The sequence below is a fragment of the Cetorhinus maximus genome, chromosome 3, assembly GCF_964194155.1.
Source record: "Cetorhinus maximus chromosome 3, sCetMax3.hap1.1, whole genome shotgun sequence".
NCBI classification, from domain to species: Eukaryota; Metazoa; Chordata; class Chondrichthyes; order Lamniformes; family Cetorhinidae; genus Cetorhinus; species Cetorhinus maximus.
In genome coordinates, this window is record NC_135881.1 from 144,410,712 (window position 1) to 144,432,070 (window position 21,359).

General features: G+C 42.6%; 1 protein-coding gene across 1 annotated transcript in view; it reads right to left on the reverse strand.

Moving 5' to 3' along the window:
* Positions 1–390: 390 nt before the first annotated feature.
* The window catches only part of adcy2b (adenylate cyclase 2b (brain)), a 905,909-nt gene continuing 884,940 nt past the window's right edge, over positions 391–21,359 (reverse strand). The window contains exons 24-26 of the mRNA XM_078539078.1: positions 16,492–16,606; positions 15,119–15,243; positions 391–932 (exon numbers count right to left, since the gene is read on the reverse strand). Coding sequence (XP_078395204.1) covers positions 780–932; positions 15,119–15,243; positions 16,492–16,606 — 393 coding nt within the window. The 3' untranslated portion in view covers positions 391–779. The remainder of the gene's footprint in view (positions 933–15,118; positions 15,244–16,491; positions 16,607–21,359) is intronic.

Below are 21,359 nucleotides of genomic sequence, written 5' to 3' on the forward strand. Positions count from 1 at the left end.
ATCTTGCTGCATGTTCCTAACATACACCCCTCCCACCCCCAACACCACACTCCTCCAGCCCTCACCCCCCAACATGCCTCTGGGGCTGTGGCTGATGTCTGCAGTTTTCTGATACTATCTGATGGATCAATTCATCATCTTGTTGCCAGCCTTACTAGTCAAGAGCAGTGTGATCCACACAGGTATCACAACTTGACTTGGGCTTGATCCAATTTTTAGACCAGTTGTTCTTCACTATGGATATTAGTTATTCCAATGTGCTTAGAGATGCAAAGACAATTTGCAATTGGTTTAACCAGTGGAGAAAATGGAGGGAAGGGCAGTTAAAAGTTGACCCCTGGTGGTAGAAGCAGTGGTCTACATATCAAGGTAAATGAGGTTAACCTTAATGCATAAAACATTACGTTTTATTTTTTCCATGGAATAACAACGAATGACAGATTCTGTAAATAAAAGAACATACAAACTTTTAATGAATTAGTTATTACAAAACAATGTAACTTTAAATGCGCAACACATTTGTAAAAACTGGTCCTTGTAAGTGATTCTTTTAGTTTGCTCAATTGAAGCAAATACGGTGTCCACAGCACATGTGATTGTTTCTAAACCTAAGTGTTTAGATATAAGTAGCTCTACATATCCAAAACATAGGCGATGTATGTGCAGCTATGGACGGAATCAAACCTATGTACAAACTGTATTTATTTAGAATATTCTTTCAGAGGCTGGTCTTACTTTGCCACTGAACATGTAATCATTGGTGCTGAACCTTCTGTTTCTCAGGTCATCAGATTTCCTTGCGACAGCGACCGTGTCATTTCTGTATTTACAAAGTATGTTTTCAGCTCTCCTTTCCCTTTGACATTTATTATTCCTCTACATGTGCAGTTGTAGCCAAGTGTTTTTAAAATCTTACTGGTTTCTTCTGTTATCTAGGAATAATTAAAAATGAACAAAAGATCATTACTACAGTAATTTATCCTACACAGGTAATGCTCTATATTGCTGTAGGTTTGAGTCTCTAACTTAGAGCAGAATTTTGCTGGCGGCGAGCAGGGGGCGGGGCCCACTTGCCGACATGGGATGACGTTGGGCGGAACCCCCGACGTCACCACGTCCCATTTAAATTTTCAGGAAGGTGGGGGCGCAGCAAAATCAGCTGTGGGCCCACCGACCTGTCCATGGCCAACTGAGGCCATTGACAGGATCATTTAAACAATTAAAGGACCTGCCCGTCCAACCTTAAGGTTGGCGGGCAGGCCAGGAGCCCCAGCGGCAACTAGAAAAAACATGAAACCTCATCCACGGGCGGGATGAGGTTTCATGCAGGGTTTTAAAAATTTTATTAAAGTTATTCTGTAAATTATGAACATGTCCCATCTCATGTGACATTAGGGGGACATGTAATGAATTTTTTTTTCTATTTTTAATATTTTTCAAAGTGGAAGTGATCTCCCTGAGGCTGCACTTAGCCGCAGGGAGATGTGAGGTCTTTCGTGCGCATGCGTGAAAGAGCACACTCTTGCTTTTAGGGAATGCCCCCCACCCGCATGGGAAGCGCATTGTGCTTCCCAGCGGATATCACGCTGGGCGGGCCTTAATTGGCCCGCCCACGTAAAATGGCGACGTGGCCCGCTTCTCCGGCGGGAATCGGCTCCCCGCCCGCCAGAGATACTTTGCTCTGGAATTTCCTTCTAATTACTGCCCATTTTCCGATGGCTCTATCTATCTATCTATAACTCCAAAGAATTGCACTAAAATTGATGTCCTGAATGTATGCCATTCACTTTTGATGCCTCAAAACTACTCACCACAATTAAACAGTGGTGGATGGGTATGATCAACATACCTGCTCCATTTCCTTTAGCTTCTATGACAAATCTGACACAAATAGGAGTAAATGAGCAATCACAGCTGGATCCTTGAGGCTGACAATGCATTCAGGGGCCATTTTGTTTGCTGGAGCTGCACAGCGATTTCTCTGTTACTCTGGAGGTTCTGTCAACACCCTTCCTGTCACACTAGATGTGGATTTCCCAATGGGAATTCCTTTATTCTTATCATTTGAAGAGAGGTTGAAAATATGGAAGAGGCAGTTAGAGTGAGGTATCACAGATGTCATCAGGGTTTCAGTCCTAGTTTTTGCAGTATATCACTTCCTCAGAAGGCTGTGCTTCCTCTCAGAGACAACTAAAGACCTGTCACCCATTTCCGCTAGAGAAACAGCACTGTCTCTACTGAAATCAACACTGCCTTAGATTTCTTTGCTACCATATCGTTCCAACAAAAATAACAACTTATATTCATATAATGCCTTTAATGTAATAAAATGCCTCAAGGTCCGTCACAGGAACATTATGAAACAAAATATGACAGCGAGCCACATAGGAGACATTGGGCCACAACTTCCGAATTCCCAAGCGTCGTATGGGGGCGGGTGCGAGGATAGTGGGGAGTACCCCAAAGATGTGCTGGGGAATCCCCTTCAGAAGTTGTCAGGTAAGGTTTGCATGACAATTGTCCAGAAGTGCAAACTTCCCCTGGTCAATTGCCCTGCACTGGGAACCATCTGAAAGTGATTTAAATCAGATCCACCGATATGAATTTCAAAGCCTGAGGCATGAACCAGGTGAGCCTGTTGATACTTTCTTAACGAGATTGAGAAATGTAGCCAGCATGTGTAAATTCAGGGAAACAGATGAAAGACTGATAGGTTAGCTCATTTGAGGCTCTGTACATACTGGTGTATAAAAAGATCTGATTCGAAAAGACAAGCTCATAATATCGCAGGCGGTTGATACTACCAGAGCACATGCAGCCATGAATAGACAGATGAAATCAGTGACTACCCATATGGTTAGCCTTCAGTTAAGTCATTGGAAAGGCAGCAAAGTTGATGCAGTGGAACTGCAAGAAAAGAAAACACATCAGATGTAGAGAGAAAGATGTGCAAGAGCTGTGGATCACCACATGAGTTCACAGGCAAAAGGAAATGTCTTGCATACAGATAAAACTGTAGAGAATAAGAAATTACCCTGTTGACGAGGAATCCTTCCTGCTGACACCATTCAACACACCCTTTGGACTGTACAAATTCACACATCTACTTTTTGGCCTTAAAGTGAGTCAGGATGTATTCTAGCAGAGAGTAAATGAGATATATGGGGATAAAAAGGAGCAGTCGGCACAGCTGATGATAACCAGGTCTATGGTGTAAATGACAAAGATCATGGCTACCATCTACACAAAGCCATAGAGAGAACCAGGAAAGCTGTGATCAAACAAAACACAGACAAATGCATAGTGAAGGTGACAAAATGCCAGTTCTTCAGAATGGTGTACACATCTAATGGAGCCAAGTCAAGTTATGAAAAAGTCACAGCTATCTCTGAGATGGAAGCTCCAAGAGACAAGAAAGAGCTGGGAAGTTTCCTTGACTTGATCCAGCACATGAGTTCTTTCGTACCTCACATGTCAGAACACACGCTAAACCTACGAGAGCTGATGAGAGAAAATGCTGAGTACCAGTGGTCAGAGTCACATGAAAAAAGTTTCAGAAACTCAAAGAAGTAATATGCAAGGAGACAAGTCTGTCTTACTGCAACAGAAGGAAACCTGTCACTCTGCAAGTAAATGCTTCTACAAAAGGACTGGGAGCAGCCCTGGTACAAGAGGGAAAACTTATAGCATTCACATCCAAAACTTTAACATCAGCTGAGGCCTGATATGCCAAATGAGCTTTTGGCAGTTGTGTATGAAAGCGAGAAATTTCATACATATCTTTATGGGAAAGAGTTCATAGTGGAGAATGATCATTGGCCACTAGAGCAGATCTACAAGAAGAATCTGTCTAGGGCTCCAGCAAGACTGCAGAGGTTACTCTTGAGGCTTCAGGGTTAAGATTTCACTCTGAAATACAAGTGAGGAAGAGAACTAGTGCTAGCAGATGCCCTGTCTTGGTTGTCATCACATGAGAAATACAAGATAAAATATCTAGCTGTAAAGGCCCATCAACTAGTGAACATAACACCACTGAAACTGAGTCAAATTATAGAGGTGACCAACAAAGATGAAGAATTACAGATGCTTTCTCAGCAGGTGATCCAGGGATGGCCCGATAAGATACAGCAAACACAGCCAGCAATACGGCAGTACTGGTCTATCAGGAATGGCATCTCATGAGAGGATGGTGTTCTTCTAGCCAGATCCAGAATCGTGGTACCAAAAATAAATGCAGAGGGAACTTTCCCAGAAGATACATGAAGGCCATATGGGAATGGAGAAATGTAATCTTAGAGCCACACAGTTGTGTACTGGATAGGCATCTACAAAGATATCAAACATATGCAGTGCATGTCAGAAATATTGAAATACGTATCAGAAAGGGAAGATGATAACCATTGAATTACCACCTAGGCAATGGCATACTGAGTGAACTGATCTATTCGCACACAATTGTTATGGACAGGAGAGAGACAGGCAAATGGCACTTGTTCCCTCTTGCCACTTGGCCGTAAGCAGAAGTTGCTTTGAATTATTTTTAAAGCATACAGTGGCATTTTTTCCCAAACCCTCAGTTTGTGTGCTCCAATTTACTAATAACCCACAGCAAACTCACATTATAGTTAACTCAGCAGGTTAGTTTATTTCACATTCAAAACCCGGGGTAGGAGTGTTTGCAACTTCCCACTCCACCACACACACACACGCACATACATGCACACAATAAAAGGGGGGATAGAAAAAGGAGTGCTACAACTATGGATAGTGATAGTATAAGGATCACAGAAATGAATATTAGTTCACATGATTTTCAGAGTCCAAAGTCAGAGTCCAATGAGGAATTCTTTCACGTAGCAATTCGAGTTCAGCTGGCTGAAGACCAGAGTTGTATAATTCGCTTTACAGTTACTGTTTTACACCTGCCATTAAGGGGAGGTGGTGGTGGCATAGTGGTATTGTCACTGGACTGGTATCTAGACACCCAGGGTAATGGGGACCTGGGTTCAAATCTCATCACAGTAGATTCTGGAATTTGAATTCAATAAAAATCTGGAATTAAAAAGTATGATGATGACCATGAAACCATTGTCATAAAAACCCATCTGATTCATTAATGTCCTTACCTGGTCTGGCCTACATGTGACTTTAGACCCACAGCAATGTGGTTGACTCTTAAATGCCCTCTAAACAAGGGCAATAAATGCTGGCCTATACTACAAGATGAAGTAGGTACACAGAGACTGGGTTGGTTCTGCGGGTGATGGTAGGAAATCTTCCAGCAGAAACCCCTCTCCTATTTTTACTTAGTTCTGTTGCAGGGTCATGAGGACTCGAAACGTCGACTTTTTTCTTCTCCACCGATGCTGCCAGACCTGCTGAGTTTTTCCAGGTAATTTTGTTTTTGTTTTGGATCTTCCAGCAGAGACTGGTTGAGGAGCAGGTTGTTGTTTTGCCTGAGGGCTGCTCCTTGGTAGTTCACCAGTTGGATGTTAAACAGCAGACTGCTTGTGAAGCTAAAGATGTAATGTCAAAACTGTCCAAAAAGGCCACAGTCTTGGGTCATGTAGTGTGTCACATTAATGGTTAATTGCAGCTTAACAATCAGTTTATATGCTTCTGGCTGGAATTCCATTGGTCCTCCTTAGGAGAGAGACAAAGTGATTATTAGCATCTCTTCCAGTATAATGAGTTTTGATCTCTTTCTTTTGTGATAGTTTTGGTTGGGGGAGCCAGTTTGCTTGCACTTCCTCTGCTTTTGTTGATTACAAGGGGTCTGTACAATGAGGTGTGAGATTCCACAGGCTGAGGGAAGAATTATTTTGTTCTTATAACTCCTTGTACTGGCAAACTTATAGCAGCCATGCTTTTTGGTTCAGCAGAAAATCCGTTTTAAACAATGGTAAGGATAAAGTTTTGAACCTACAATGTTGGATTCCTTTTCATGTTGTAGGAACGCAACATAATCAAGGATAGTATCTCATAATAGCAGACTATGTCTCAAAGTTCCCATTCATCAAAAAGATGAACTATTTGAAAGCTACAATAATTGCTACAGCAGTACAAGTTCTGTTTGCTGAACAAGCGGTTCCAGAAGGAATAAAATGACAATGAAACTCAATTCGCCTCCAGAGAATTTGAGGAATTTGCTCAGCAGTATGAGTTCAACATCATCACCTCATCACATTACCCAAGAGGACACGGTTTTATAGAAAGACACATCCAGTTGGTCAAGGGAACCTTTATAAAATGCAGAGAAGCAAAGGAATACCCTAACCTTGTCTTATTGTCACTCTGAGCTACACCTCTCAAGGCTGACATGAAATAACTTACAGAGCTATTCAATGGCAGGAAGTAAAAGACAACTTTGTCAAGCTAGATGTGCCCTTCAATTGACTAAGAGGAAATAAGGCAACAACTCGGGGGTGGGATTGGGACTGGGGGAGTAGACAGGGGGCTAGTCAGGGAGTGGGGGGTGGTTGGAGTGTTGGGGGATAGTCGGGTGGTGGGGGGCAATCGGGGAGTCAGGGAGGTAGTCAGGGGGTCAAGCGGGGGCTTGGGGGGGTCAGTAGTATGGTTACCCAAGATTTAGAACTGGTATTAATCCTTTTAACTTTTCCTGGGTAACTATTCTGCTAAAAGAGTCTGAACCAAAAGAGGTCTCCAACTTTAATTTGAAGTTTCGGAGGGTTTCTGATGCAGGGGAATTTCCCAACGGAAGTTGAAACTTCCCAGGCAATTCCCATGCAGTCTTTGCATGGGGACCTCCGAAGGGTCCCCAGCGCATCTTCCAGGGTACCTCCAGTGTACGACCCCCTGAGGAACGGAAGATCTGGGCCAGTGTTTTAGAAAAAAGAAAACAAGCTATAAAAGACTCTTTAAGGTGTTCAGTTTAATTAAAGAAGTTGATTGTTAATTTTCTTTCATTTAGACACAAAAAAATTAATAACTCGAAGTTATGTTGATATAGAGGCATTATATATTTTTAAAGAGGAATATTATATTGTTATATTATTCCAATATGATTTAGGAACAATGTTATAATGTGTAGGTGAACACACATATCCAGAATGCCACATCATTCACTGCTGCGCTACATCAGTATACCAAAGCAACAATGTATCAGTCTACCAGCAACACGGAGAGCTGCAAGCAAAACTCTCTGTATTTGTGTCTAAAAGTGTGATTATTTCAGGCTTCTGAGAACCACAAGACATATATCTATCACTGAATGACCTGCAGGACAAGTTAGACCAGGTGGCCCGTGGGTCAGAACCTGTGTATGCAGCCTGCCAAGTGTTGTCCAAGATACATGGTAGAACAGTTAAGTGCATTTGAAAGAAGCTGCGGAGCTGCTCGTCCAATCGCAGGCTGTTTTCTCTCCACATTTGTTGGTCAGCCTAACAGCAGCACATGCTGGGAAAAGACAGCATATAATAAAGGCAAAAAACTCTGGATGCTGGAAATCTGAAAGAAAAACAAAAAATGCTGGAAAAACTCAGCAGATCTGACAGCATCTGTGGAGAGAGTGAGACAGAGATAACGTTTTGAGTCCGTATGACTTTTCTACAGATCTGTAGAAGAGTCATACGGACCCAAAATATTATCTCTTGTCTCTCTCTCCACAGATGCTGTCAGACCTGCTGAGTTTTTCCAGCATTTTTTGTTTTCGTTCGAGAAGGCAGCATGTGATTGGATGAGCAGCAAGCTGTGGGAAGGTAAGTAGCAGCAATCAGTTCTCAATTTCCAGAGCACTGGAGCATGGTGGTGAGTCTGCAGGGTTGCGATGCGGGTGGGGAAGGGGGAGGGCAGAGAGAAGCCCGCTGGCTGGACGCTGGAGAGACGCAGGAATGGGGGAGGGCAGAGAAAGGCTCACATGGCCAGAGGCTGGAGAGACGCAGGAGTGGGGGAGGGCAGAGAAAGGCCCACATGGCCAGAGGCTGGAGAGACGCAGGAATGGGGGAGGGCAGAGAAAGGCCCACATGGCCAGAGGCTGGAGAGACGCAGGAGTGGGGGAGGGCAGAGAAAGGCCCACATGGCCAGAGGCTGGAGAGACGCAGGAGTGGGGAAGGGTAGAGAAAGGCCCCTGCGAGCGAAGAAAAAATTGAAGTGTAGTCCCTCATGTGAAAGTGATGGGCAAAATCAAGATCACTCCTGACAGATGGGCATCTGTCCAGAATACTCCGCGACGCCACATCAGGCGTGCTGGCAGGCATTAACTCCTTGTGCATGTAAAACCAATGCCAGATATCATCAGTGTTCAATATAGTACAGAAAATGTGAGGCGATAAATTAGTCTTCTCATTGAAGTTTGTTCATAAAGATGCAGATTTTTGTTGTTTGGATTCGTAGTGAGATAAGTTTTCATTGATCTGATTCTGTTTCCTTTTCTTCCCAAAACTTGCACACCAACCCCCACAAGTGAAAAAAATTTAAATGTGGCCCCTCACACGAAAATGTTGGACAAGCCTGAGTTAGGCCAATAATTCTCTTTGCCTCTTTGTTAGAGCCCCTCACATGACAATCTATATTAAATTGCTAGTGATGATTACTGTCAGTATTTGACTTTGCCTAAGGTGGCTGACATACTTTAAACTGCCACGTAGGTCTTTCTACCACCTTGAATGCAGGGATCTGTCATGAAGCTGATGAGGAAACACTGAGGGGTTGATTTTATGCGGGGAGATGACATTATTCGCCTCCCCCTCCCTGCCCCCCCACCACCCCCCCACCGAGCTATAAGTCCGTTGGCACCTTACCAATGCCAAATCTGGCAGCCCTGCCCAGAAGGAAAATACAGTTTGGATCAGTACTTTTATTTCCCAGTTTTTATTGGTGTTCCATTTTAAGGTATACTAGACCAGTTTGGACCAGTATTCTTATTTCCCAGTTTCTACTGTTTTTTCCTTCCGGGTGGGGTAGCCTTAACTGAATCGGAGTGGAGCTTCCCCCCCTCAGGGACTGGAATTCCGCCATAGTGAGCTGCTGGCCAATCTGATTGGCCAGCAGCTCTGTAGTCCCAGCAGTGCCTGAAGAGAATAGTGGCCACTGCTGGGACTACAAGCAGTCCCGAGGGAAAAGTGAAGGTGGATACCGGATTTAGGTACATCCGGGGATTTTGGGCAGGCACAGCTGAGAGATTCCATCAAGGTGGGGGGAGAGGATGAGAAGTCAGATTAGAGAGGCCAGTGCGAGGAGGGGCAAAGGGGAGGAATACCGTGGAGTGGTGGAGGTAGCCCCCTTCCTGCCTGCCAGCAGCCTTGCAGTGAAAGCTGCCGGGCGGTTCGCCATATCCCTGCCTACCCCACAGACTGAACAATTGTGGCGGAGGCGGAATGAGGCCCTTAAGTGGCAATTAACCATCATGTAAGGGGCCTCAATAGGCCTAAGGACAGGTGGGCTGTCCAATGCCTTCATATGGGGGGGGGGTTCAGGTCCGGATTGGGGGAGGGGGGAAGGCGGCAAGCTGGCAATCTGCATAATTTTTCGTTCCTCTCTGCCTTCAAATACACCGGCAGGGAGCCATAAAATTGACCCCTGAAACTTCAGATGGCTTATTGACTGAATTTTCCAGTAGTATATCAAATGGCGACTATTCTCAGTTACCATAAGTTACTTTGGTGTTGGATGCCATTGGCTTTTGCTCATTGTAATGCCAGCTACACTCTCCTATCTATTAATTCCTTATTAAAATAGTGTGTCATTAGAAATCATTCACAAAGCTTTCTGCTAATATTTATGATGATAATTCTGAATGTGATATTTTGTTTGTAGAAGTTACTTGAGTTCACATTGAGAGGTAAAATTACTAGTTGATGCAGGGAGCCATGCTTGAAGGAAGCATGGATCAGAGACAGCGCTAATTTGATTTTTTGGCATCTAATTTTTGATGCACTCCTTTTGAGTACAGCTTCCTGCTAAGAGTATGGGATAGTGGGCAGCATTTTCCCCCCATCGGAGGGTTGTACGGGAGTGGGCACAGGCGGGTGGGTTCCCAATCAGCGCCCTGGGTTGGGGGCACGCTGCCATTTTATGTGGGTGGGCCAATTAAGGCCCGCCCGGCGTGACGTCTGCTCAGAAGCGCTGAGCGCTCCCTGTGTGGGCGGGTAGGGATTCCCTGAGCCGGGACTGCGCTCTTTCAAGCATGCATGCAAAAGAGCGCACAGATGTCCCTGCGGCAAAGTGCCGCCTCAGGGAGATCAGTTGAAGTTATAAAAAATTTTTAAAGCCTAGAAAAAATTTTCCTGACATGTCCCTTCATGTGACACTGTCACATGAGCTGGGACATGTCTGTTACTTTTATTTAAAATTATTCCGAAGATTTTAAATCCCTCATGAAACCTCATCCCGCCCGTGGATGAGGTCTCATGCTTTATCGGAAGGCTGCCTGGGCTCTTCCCCTGCCCACCAACCTTAAGGTAGATCCATTCATCATTTCAATTACTTTTTCAATGGCCTTAATAGGCCGTTGATAGTTTGGCGGGTGCACAGCCGATTTGGATACACGCCCGCATAAAATTCTGAATGAAAGCTGAAAACCTAAATGACACGGGGAGACATTGGGACGCACGCCTGACGTCACCCTGCATCATTTTACGCATCGGCGAGTGGGCCCCGCCCTCACTTGCCAACCGGAAAAAGCTGCCCAGTGAAGTTATCCTTCGGAATTGAAATACGTTTAACAGCTTTAAAAATCAACAGTCCTTGGTGGTGGGCATAATAAGCCTTGTTACAATCTCTCTTCCCCTATGTCAACATGGTTTAACCCTTTTTCTATTTTGGGACACTACAAATAATTGGATTCTGTTGTAGCTTGAGATTGAAAGTATTTGATATGCTAATTGTTCATAAAAAGGCTGCTATTTGCAGCACATTAAGTGCATCCATTAGGTACTTGAGTCTGAAAAACAATGTAAAAGGAGTTCATAAGACCATAAGATGTAGGAGCAGAAGTAGGCCATTGGGCCCATCGAATCTGCACCACCATTTAATAAGATCCTGGCTGATCTGATAATCCTCAACACTTTCCTGCCTTTTCCCCATAACCCTTGATTCCCTTACTAATTAAAAATCTGTCAATCTCAGCCTTGAATATACTTAATGACCCAGCCTCTACAGCGCTCTGCGGTAAAGAATTTCACAGATTCACTACCCTCTGAGAGAAGAAATTCCTCCTCATCTCTGTTTAAAATGGGTGACCCCACTCTGAGATGATGTCCTCTGGTCCTAGGCTTTCCCACAAGGGGAAACAACTTCTCAGCATCTACCCTGTCAAGCCCCCTAAGAATCTTATGGGCAGGATTTTTACCTCGTTGGCCTGGTGGGCCCAGGAGAGGCCGTGAAACTGACAGGCGCCCGTGGTTGGACCCCAACTGCGATTTCACAAGCTGCTGGGGCAGGGGAGGGAGGAGCGCGAGCGATGAAGTGTGTGTATGCTCGGGGGTGTACTCAGTGAAAGCTCCCTGAAGGCACAGAGCTGCCTCAGGGAGCTGAAGAATTTTAACATTACAAATGAAGAGTTGAAAAATAAGGAAAACATGTCCCCTCTGTCACATGAGCAGGGACATGTTAAAGATGGGCTTTAAAAGTTTTTTTTTTAAATCACTGGTCGAAACCTCATCCTGCCCGTGGATGGGGTTTCTCAAAAAATGCAAAGGCCGCTTGGCCTATTCACCCACCCGCCAACTGAACGGTTGGACGGGCAGCAAAAAAATCGATTTAATTAATTGATTAAGGGCCTTAACAGCCTCTTAATTGTCACTGGGTGCAAGCACCCGCCAAGCGAAATATTGCGAGAGTGTGCAATGATGTCAGGATGCTCGCCCGACGTCATCACGCACTATTTTATTCGGGTTTGGTTCGGTTGCGCGCCCGCCTGACGAGGGAAAAATTCTGCCCTATATGTTTCGATAAGGTCGCCTCTCATTCTTCTAAACTTCAATGAGTACAGGCCGAACCTACTCAATCTCTCCTCATAACAATATCCCTCCATACCCAGGATCAACCGAGTGAATCTTCTCTGGACTACCTCCAATGCCAGTATATCGATCCTTAGATAAGAGGACCAGAACTGTTCAGAGTATTCTAGGTGTGGTCTAACTATTGCCTTGTATAGTTTTAGCAAGACTTCCCTATTTTTATACTCCATTCCCTTTGAAATAAAGGCCAACATTCCATTTGCCTTCCCTATTACCTGCTGAACTTGTATGCTAGCTTTTTGTGATTCATGCTCGAGGACCCACAAATCCATCTGTGCTACAGCTTTCTGCAGTCTTTCTCCATTTAAATAATATTCAGCTCCTCTATTCTTCCTGCCAAAGTGCATAACCTCACATTTTCCCACATTATATTCCATCTGCCAAGTTTTTGCCCACTCACTTAACCTGTCTATATCCCTCTGTAAACACTTTGTGTCATCCTCATCACTTGTCTTCCCACCTATTTTTATGTCATCCGCAAACTTGGGGATAGTACATTCACTTCCCTCATCCAAGTTATTAATATATATTGTAAATAATTGTGGCCCCAGCACTGATCCCTATGGCACTCTACTAGTTACAGGTTGCCATCCTGAAAATGTCCCATTTATCCCAACTCTTTGTCTTCTATTAGTTAGCCAATCCTCTATCCATGCTAATATACTACCCCCAACACCATGGGCTCTTATCTTATTAAGTAGCCTTATGTGTGGTACCTTATCACACACCTTTTGGAAATCCAAATATATTACATCTACTGGTTCCCCTTTATCTATCCTGCTTGTTACCTCCTCAAAGAATTCTATAACTTTATCAGGCATGATTTCTTCTTCATGAAGCCATGCTGACTCTGTTTGATTATATTATGCATTTCTAAATGCTCTGCTACTACATCTTTTATAATAGACTCAAACATTTTCCCAATGATGGATGTTAAGCTAACTGGCCTATAGTTATCTGTTTTATCTCTCCCTCCCTTTTTGAATAAGGGTGTTACATTGGCAGTTTTTCAATCCTCTGTGACTTTTCCAGAATCTAAGGATTTTTGGAAGATTACTACCAGTGCATCCACTATCTCTGTAGCCACTTCCTTTAATATCCTAGGATGCAATCCATCAGTTCCAGGGGATATATCGGCCTTTAGCCCCTTTAGTTTCCCTAGTACTTGTTCTCTATTGTATTGCATTGTATCTATTGTATTGTAGTTATTGTACTTATTTCCTCCCCCATCTTTTGCCCCTTGATTATTTAACATTTTTGGAATGCTATTAGTACCTTCTACCGTGAAAACTGATGCAAAATATTTATTCGACTCCTCTGCCATTTCCTGGTTCCCTATTATTATTTCCCCAGCCTTATTCTCTAAGGAGCCTATGTTCACTTTGGCCTCTCTCTTCCTTTTTATATATTTAAAGAAGCTCTTACTGTCCATTTTTATATCATTTGCTAGTTTACCCTCAAAGTTTATTTTCTCCCTCTGTATTTTTTTTTGATCATCTTCTCTTGGTTTTTAAAACTTTCCCAATCCTCTGGTTTACCACTAATCTTTGTCGCATCGTATGTTTTTTCTTTCAATTTGATACTATCTTTAACTTCCTTGGTTAACCATGGTTGGTTTATCCCCTTCCTAGAATCCTTCTTCCTCACTGGGATATATCTTTGTTGTGATTCATGAACAATTTTCTTAAACATCTGCCATTGTTCATCAACCATCTTTTCTGCTAAACTACTTTTCCAGTCCACTGAAGCCAACTCTGCCCTTATCCATTGTAATTATCTTCTTTTGATTTGGCACAGTTATTTCCCACCTAAGTTTTCACTCTCAAACTGAATGCTAAATTCTACCATGTTATGGTCACTGTTCCCTAGAGGATCTTTTACTCTGAGATCATTTATTAAACCTGCCCCATTACATATTACCAGATTCAAAATAGTCTGATCCCTGGTTGGATCCATAATATATTGTTCTAGGAAACTGTCCTGAATACACTATGAATTCTTGCCAATTTGATTTTGACAATCTACATGAAGATTAAAGTCACCCATGATTAATGTACTGCCTTTTTTACATGCCCTCATTATCTCTGTCCTACAGTATAATGACTGTTATGGGGCTCCTAGACTACTCCCACCAGTGTCTTTTTCCTCTTGGTATTTCTTACCTCCACCTATATGGATTCTACATTTTTCGATCCAAGATCATTTCTTGCTATTGTACTTATTTCATCTTGCACTAACAAAGCTACCCCATCACCCTTTCCTTCCTGCCTGTCCTTTCAAAAAGTCACATACCCCTGAATATTTAGTTCCCAGTTTTGATCTCCTTGTAACCATGGGCAGAAATTTCCCCCCATTGGTGGGGTTGTGTGGGGGCGGGCAGTGGCGAGCGCGAACCCGATCGGCGCCCCCGAGCGGGGCTGCGCCGCCATTTTACGTGGGCCGGCCAATTAAGACCCACCCAGCGTGACACATGCCCGGAAGCGCTTAGCGCTCCCTGTGCGGGCGGAATTCCCTGAGTAGTTCCCTGCGCTCTTTCATGCGCATGCGTGTGTAAGAGTGCAATAATCTCCCTGAGGCACGAAGGGAGATTTGTTTAATTTATGGAAATTTGAATAAAGGTGGGAAAAATTTAAGGACATGTCCCCTCATGTGAAACTGTCACATGAGTTGGGACAAGTCAATTATTTATTTCAAAAATTTTTATTTAAATAATAAACCCTTCATGAAACCTCATCCCGCCCGTGGATGAGGTTTCATGAAAAATGTGAAGGCCGCCTGGGCTCTTTGCCTGCCCGCCAACCTTAAGGTTGGACGGGCAGCTCAGTTAATTATGTTAATTACTTTTTAACAGGCCTTAATAGGCCTTTGACAGTTCAGCAGGCGTGCAGCTTACTCGGCTGTGCGCCCGCCGAACTGACAATCTCAATAACACAGTGACATCGGGACGCCCGCCCGACATCACCACATGTTATTTTACGTGTCAGAGTGGGCCCCATCCCCCCGCTCACCAACCCGAAAATTCTGCCCCATGTCTCCATAATGGCTATAACATCATACCCATTAACCTATGTTTGTGCTGTTAATTCATTTATTTTGCTCTGAATACTGCATGCATTTAAGTAAAGAGTGGATGAGAATACCTGTATCTTGCCAAGGACTCCTGTGCTGTCCATTCTGCTTGCCACATTGACACTATTTCCCCAGATATCATACTGTGGTTTCTGGGCTCCAATCACTCCAGCAATAACAGGGCCATGGTTAATACCTGCCAGAAAATTAGAGGATCACTTTGCAAGTGATGGTGAAAATAATATTTTCTCACTGTTACTAAAGTTGGGGCAAGGGCAGTGACAGGTAAGTGTGCAACAAAAAATATTTTATCGAAATGGCAGACAGGACTAGCGGAAAACCTTTAATTTCTCCATCACAATTACGTAGTTGTAGCAGGCATGTGCAACTCCAGTCCTTTGATTGGATGATTTATATTTCAGCTACCAGATAAAATAAACATGCAATCAATTGATTGGATATTTTCAATCAAAAAGGAACACTCTATACTAGGTTAACTGATTATAGGACAAAACTACATTTCCAAACATAATGCCGTATTTTCTTTTCTCAAACAGCTGTTTTGGGACAGTGTGGGGAAAATGGGTACAGGGAGGTCTATCAATGAACCCTGTTCCCCATGTCAGGACATAGAAACTTTACTGCCTTGTCATCAGCAGAGATCATGGCTACCTGGCCTTTGGCCATCCTACTACATTCAAAAGATGGTGTGGAAACAAGACCAACCCATAACTAGACTGCTACCAGGGTGGCGGTTTACTGACTTTAGTGACAGAATGAGCATGTGATCCAGTAAAGGGGGAGGGAAAGAAATATTTTTGTCCACCTCTCCCTCTCATAAGAATCCCTACAATTGACATGTCTGTTTTGAACAGTCTTCTTTAAAAGTTGCCTTCTTTAACAGTTTTCTTGATTTTCCTAGGTTGCTGTGCTCTATTCCCTCTGCAGAGAATCAATAATTGATCCTGACTCGGGAAAATGAAATGTCCACCCCCAACTTAACTTCAGCAGCAAAAGCATCCCAGATGAAAATTCAGGTTTATATATCAGGGGATTAAAAGCTCTGCCTAATAATGAGTTGATGAAGGAATAGATCTGTGATTCAATATTTTGTTTATCTGACTGTCATACTTATGGTCAACTTCTAATGAAGCCTTTCTGTCCTGAACTATTTCAAACTGGGTGCTGCAAGTACTGGCTGTACCAACTAGAGTCAATATTAGTCTACAAATCCAGAATGAAGAACCACTTCTATGTGCGTAAACATTCATGTGTACAGCTTCATTTGTCGATCAGAAAGGGATAAGCAACTGGAGTGTCACCAGCTCGGCAACATCTTAAGCAGGCAGTGGTCTCAAATCATAACTGCAAAGCAGCAAAGAAGTACTTTGTACAGGCAGTTTCACCATCACATCACGGAAGCAGACAATATAAACATACATACCAATACGCAGCTTAAAGTCATTGAAAGAATGCTTGTTGATCACGTCAAGTTTTATCATCAGTGCGAATGCAAACTCTAACATGGTTCCAATGTGTGTGTACTGTCTATCTGCCTCCTGCCAATCAAGGGAAACTTAGGATCAGGTTAAATTTCATCGTAACAACTCATAGTTTACAAATGAAAGGCATATTGATTTAGAACTGAGCAAAAATAAATCTATGGATGTGAGTTAAAAGTGCACAAAATGCTATTAAGCAACATGATTTTTTTGAGGGAAAATATGGATCAACATTCACGCTAATGGCCAAGTGCTGTGCAGCCTGCATAATGAACAATATGGATGGAGTGATAATGTATAATAAATAATTTACCAAAGGACATTGATCCATGCGGCTCTTCAACCTGAATTTAAATATTTTAAAGACTACCCTGCTTCAAAGTTGTTTGACATCATTTTCCACTTGTAATTGAGAATTTTTAAAAAAAAGGTAAAGCATTTACTAGGAAACATATAAATGATTATATTTTTATATTAATGATGTAGCTAACAGTTCACAGATCAAAGAGATACAACTATGTTAGTTTACTTGTTTTGTCTGCAAAATCTTGCATGTTTTACCTGCAGTTTACCTGCTTCTTGTGGTATCAGTTGCTGAACTTTCCTGAAAATCACCACTTTATCTCATAGGTTGGGAGGATTTCAGATTCATGTTAATTTACATTATTTTGCCTTATTGTGCTTTCCAGTCCAACCAAATTGGTCTGACAGATTTAGTTAAAAATCATTTAATTGCAAGATTAATGGCAGAATGGAAGTTGCATACCAATTTGAATTAGATTGGAAGAAAAAAACAGTGCAGGTTTGATGGTGGAGGGAGATGGACAAAAGTGTCAACTTGAATTGGAGCAGAGAAGGTGTGGCGGGCCAAATTGAGGAGGAAGGAAAAGAGTGTTGCACTGAAATGAGGTGAGGGGGGAGTGTAAAGTTAAATTGAGGAGAGCGAAGCAAAAAACATGAACTGGGAGTGTTCGAGGTGGAGTGAGTTGGCTGGATTTTCCTATTTTTATAGCAGGCGGTGGATATCACCAGACTTCTACCACTGCCCCGACCTTGCCACAAATGCAATTGATTTTCCTGAGTCAGGCCTGATTAAAGGTTCTGGTAGGATCTCCACCACAGGAAGGGAGCCAAAACATATCTCTGCAGCTAAATTTGGGCCAGAAGGAAGGTAAGCCAGCATTAAAAGTGGCACAATCACCTCAAACATTTCAAAAGCAATCTTTACAAAAGGACCTGAATGAAGAACAAATGTTCCAGAAATGGGACAGAAGAGAAGAATTGCTGTCCACAACCAGCTCCTCTCTGTTCGTCAGGACCTCTATTGGTCTTTGTGCCACTGCCCCCATGTTATCTGGAAATGGTGGTACTGCAGCAGGAAGGCAAAGAAATAGAATGGTTCTGTTACTCCGGCCATCCTGATTTTATTCATTTAAGTGTTGTGGGCCTGAGGTGGGGGTGGGGGTGGGGGGGGTGGAGGTGGGAGGACTTTGGTGGTGGTCAGGATGGGGGTCAGTAATTCCAGACCTGGGGGTGTGTTGTAGGACTGGAAGGGAATCGTAGGCCTTGGCGTGGGAAATTGCAGGGTTAGGTGGGGTAAATGGAGGTTGTAAGTTGAGAGAATGGGAGTGGGCTATCATAATCTTTGTGGTGGAGGAAACTCAGAGAGTGAAGGGAGATCAGAGGTCTGGTTGGGGGAGATGCGGTGGTGATGAAGAGTTTGGAAGCCTCATGGTGGAATCGGAAGCCTCAGGCGAAAAGTCATGGGGGCCTGCCAGATCACTGAGGTTCCTTGTATTAAAGACACTCAACTCCTGGATCTGCCAATTAAAATCCTCAACTTGATGAAGCTATTGGGCTTTCAGGTGCTTGGGAAATTCAGCACACAGCAGTTTAATTCCAAAAGTAGGATGACAGTGAAGCTCACAGTCTCATTATCAAACTTAAAGTACCAACCCACCTACTTTGAGCAGGCTGGTTGCCTGCCCACCTCCTGACCTCAGTTAAAGTCAGAAATGGGTTGGTTAAAGGAGAGTTTGGATTGAAAAACAGATTTCTCAGATTTTAAGCACCCAACCAACCCAAACCAGCTTGTTTTTTAGGTTTAAATTCCCTTCTTCATTAGTCAACTTTTTCGAAGATATCAATCAGCTTTTGCTATTTTTTCTAGGTTGGCAACTATTTATGTAACACTGTTTCAACTAAACAACACAGTTTATCCATTTTGATATAATTCACATGGAGTGTAAACAAATGATTTCACTTGTATAACAACAACCATTTTAGTGGAAATAATCTGTATTCATAGTAGATGCTATACAGACAAAGCTTTGAAAAGCAAAATGTCAAGTACCTTTTAGCAATGAACAGTTCACAATTGGGAAGATTGCAGTGTTTTTTGTACACAACAGATTGCATCACTAGCAATACTGCTGAGATATACTAAACCATGAAGAGGGTGAATAAGGCTCTTCACATTATTTGAATTCTAAGAAACGACAATAACTAATTTTAATCGGTTGCTATCATTAACACATGAATAAATTTCATAGTTAGAATTCTAATTACCAATTCAAATTGATGATGCAATTACTTAATTAAACTCATCTACAGATTCTAATAAAGCTCTTACACTCTGAAGTTTAGGTGTTAGCATGTCATTCATTTTGTAAAATGGGCATAGATATAGCAATTCCAGTGTAACCACGACAATATGTTTAATGCCCACACAGACCATTATAATTTGCTCTTGTTTAGTGGAAGTTTGTGCTGTAAATCATAAATAAGAGCATGTCATGCACTTCACTATGTTGGGGAAAAAGTTCAGATGTTTTTAAAAATGCTTTACAAGACAATCATGTCAGGACTATGATAGAACTTTTGCAGTAAAATTGAAGTCAAAAATGATAGTGCATGTGTGGAATTTGACTGAATAAAACTGAACCGATCGCTCCTTTTCCATCCTTCTCTTTCAACAACATCGTGTGCTCTCTCGTTAATCCTTTATTTATCAACCACGTGCTCCCTGGGCTATCACTCTACCAGATATATCTGAAATTACATTATATCATTTGAAACATTACTATAATTCTTAATTTTCATATCATTTATATTATACAGAAATTGTGTATGTGATATATACTTTACATTAAAGTGGAAATTGAAGATTAGGTGAATAACAGTTATGCTGATACAATTGTGTTCAAAAAGATCAGTGTTATCCAATGCGTTCACCAGTTGCACATGATGAAGGATAGAAAAGGAGTGACCGGTTCAGTTTCATTTAGTCAAATCTCACACATACACTATCATTTTTGATTTCAATTTTACTGCAAAAGTTCTATCATTGTCCTGAAACTATTGCCTTGTAAAGCATTTTAAAACATCTGAATTTTTTCCCAAACATAATGAAGTGCAGGACATGCTCTTGTTCATGTGATAAATCAGCCACAGACAAGTGGTAAATTTGTGTTGTTCATTTTTTGACCTTACAATACAGAGTTATGTTAAAATTACACCAGTGTGCATGAGTATGGGTGTCATTCATTAGACCATCCATCCCTAATCGAGCAAGGAAGAATCAACCATGTTGTTGTTAGACAAGAGTCAATATCAGTAAGGTCTCAGCTGTTTATCAGGATACAGGGTAGTTCAGTTGTCCGGATTCTAGTGACCTGGAAGCTGAAGGGCTCCTTGCTCAATGAAATAAGAACAATAGTCTGCCTTTTGTTACCTTCTCTGTTCTTGTTTTCTCTGGGTGCCCCTAAATATTGGTACATTTAGATCTGCAGGGCCGCTTTATGAAGCTGTAAAAACAGGGCCGGCCTTTGGAAGGCTAGCAGTCCAATTGCTATCAAATATTCTTGGGGGCATGAATGAGGCAGTGGATGGTAATTTGGTTTTGTTTAGCTGAAAGTTGGTGGTTTTCACAAGACAGTTGAGATGCTTGAGTGTTACTTTCTTGCCGAGAGTTGAAATGTGCAATTGTGGCAAGCTCAGAAGTGCAGCAGTGTTGTGTTCAACCTACACCTTAACAGATCTTTTGAAACAAGCGACTGAAAGGAATAGGGCACTATTGAACTAAAAGGAGAGATTTGGAGTTTGGCCATGAGCCAATCTTCTATTAAATGCCCAGACGTTGTGTTCAGAAATAGCAGGTGACAGAGCTTAAGCGAGGCAACAGTTAGAGTGCAGAAGACTGATAGTGATCTGTTGATTCCTTCCCCCGGGGCCTGAATTTTCACCATGACAGAGAGCCTCTTCATCCTGGTGAAAATAGCAGCCACGGATGAGCATGAAAATCCTAAGTCCTGCCCCTGAACACAGTACTTTGTATTTTCATGGGGGCAGTAGGGGATGCTGGCTGGGGTTTGCATGTGCTTGGTTCACGGAGGTAGCAGGTCATTTGAATTATCAGCTGCCTCCAGTCAAATTGGATTCTGACATCCCCGCAGAGTGAAACCTGGCATGTGCAGAGCAGATCTGGTCAGAGCAGTTCTGTTCTTCGTGCATTTCCTTGGATAGCTAAGGTACCCCTTTGGAGAGATAAGGTACCTCTATAGAGTTTAAATTTGTCTTTAAATTTGTATTTACTGCCCCAGAAGTGTCAAGAACTTAACTCCAACTGTCTTCAGGTCACCTAAGGGAGTTGGAGGGTGGGGCTGCAGGTCTCCCAGGGCAATTTTTTGTTGCCCCTACTGAAACTTGCGTTGAAGAACTTGGTGCTTTTGAAGGGCACATTGTGTTTCATCCAAGGAAGGTTAAAGGATGGGCATGGCATCCTCTCAAATAGAGGCTGTAGAAACCAGTC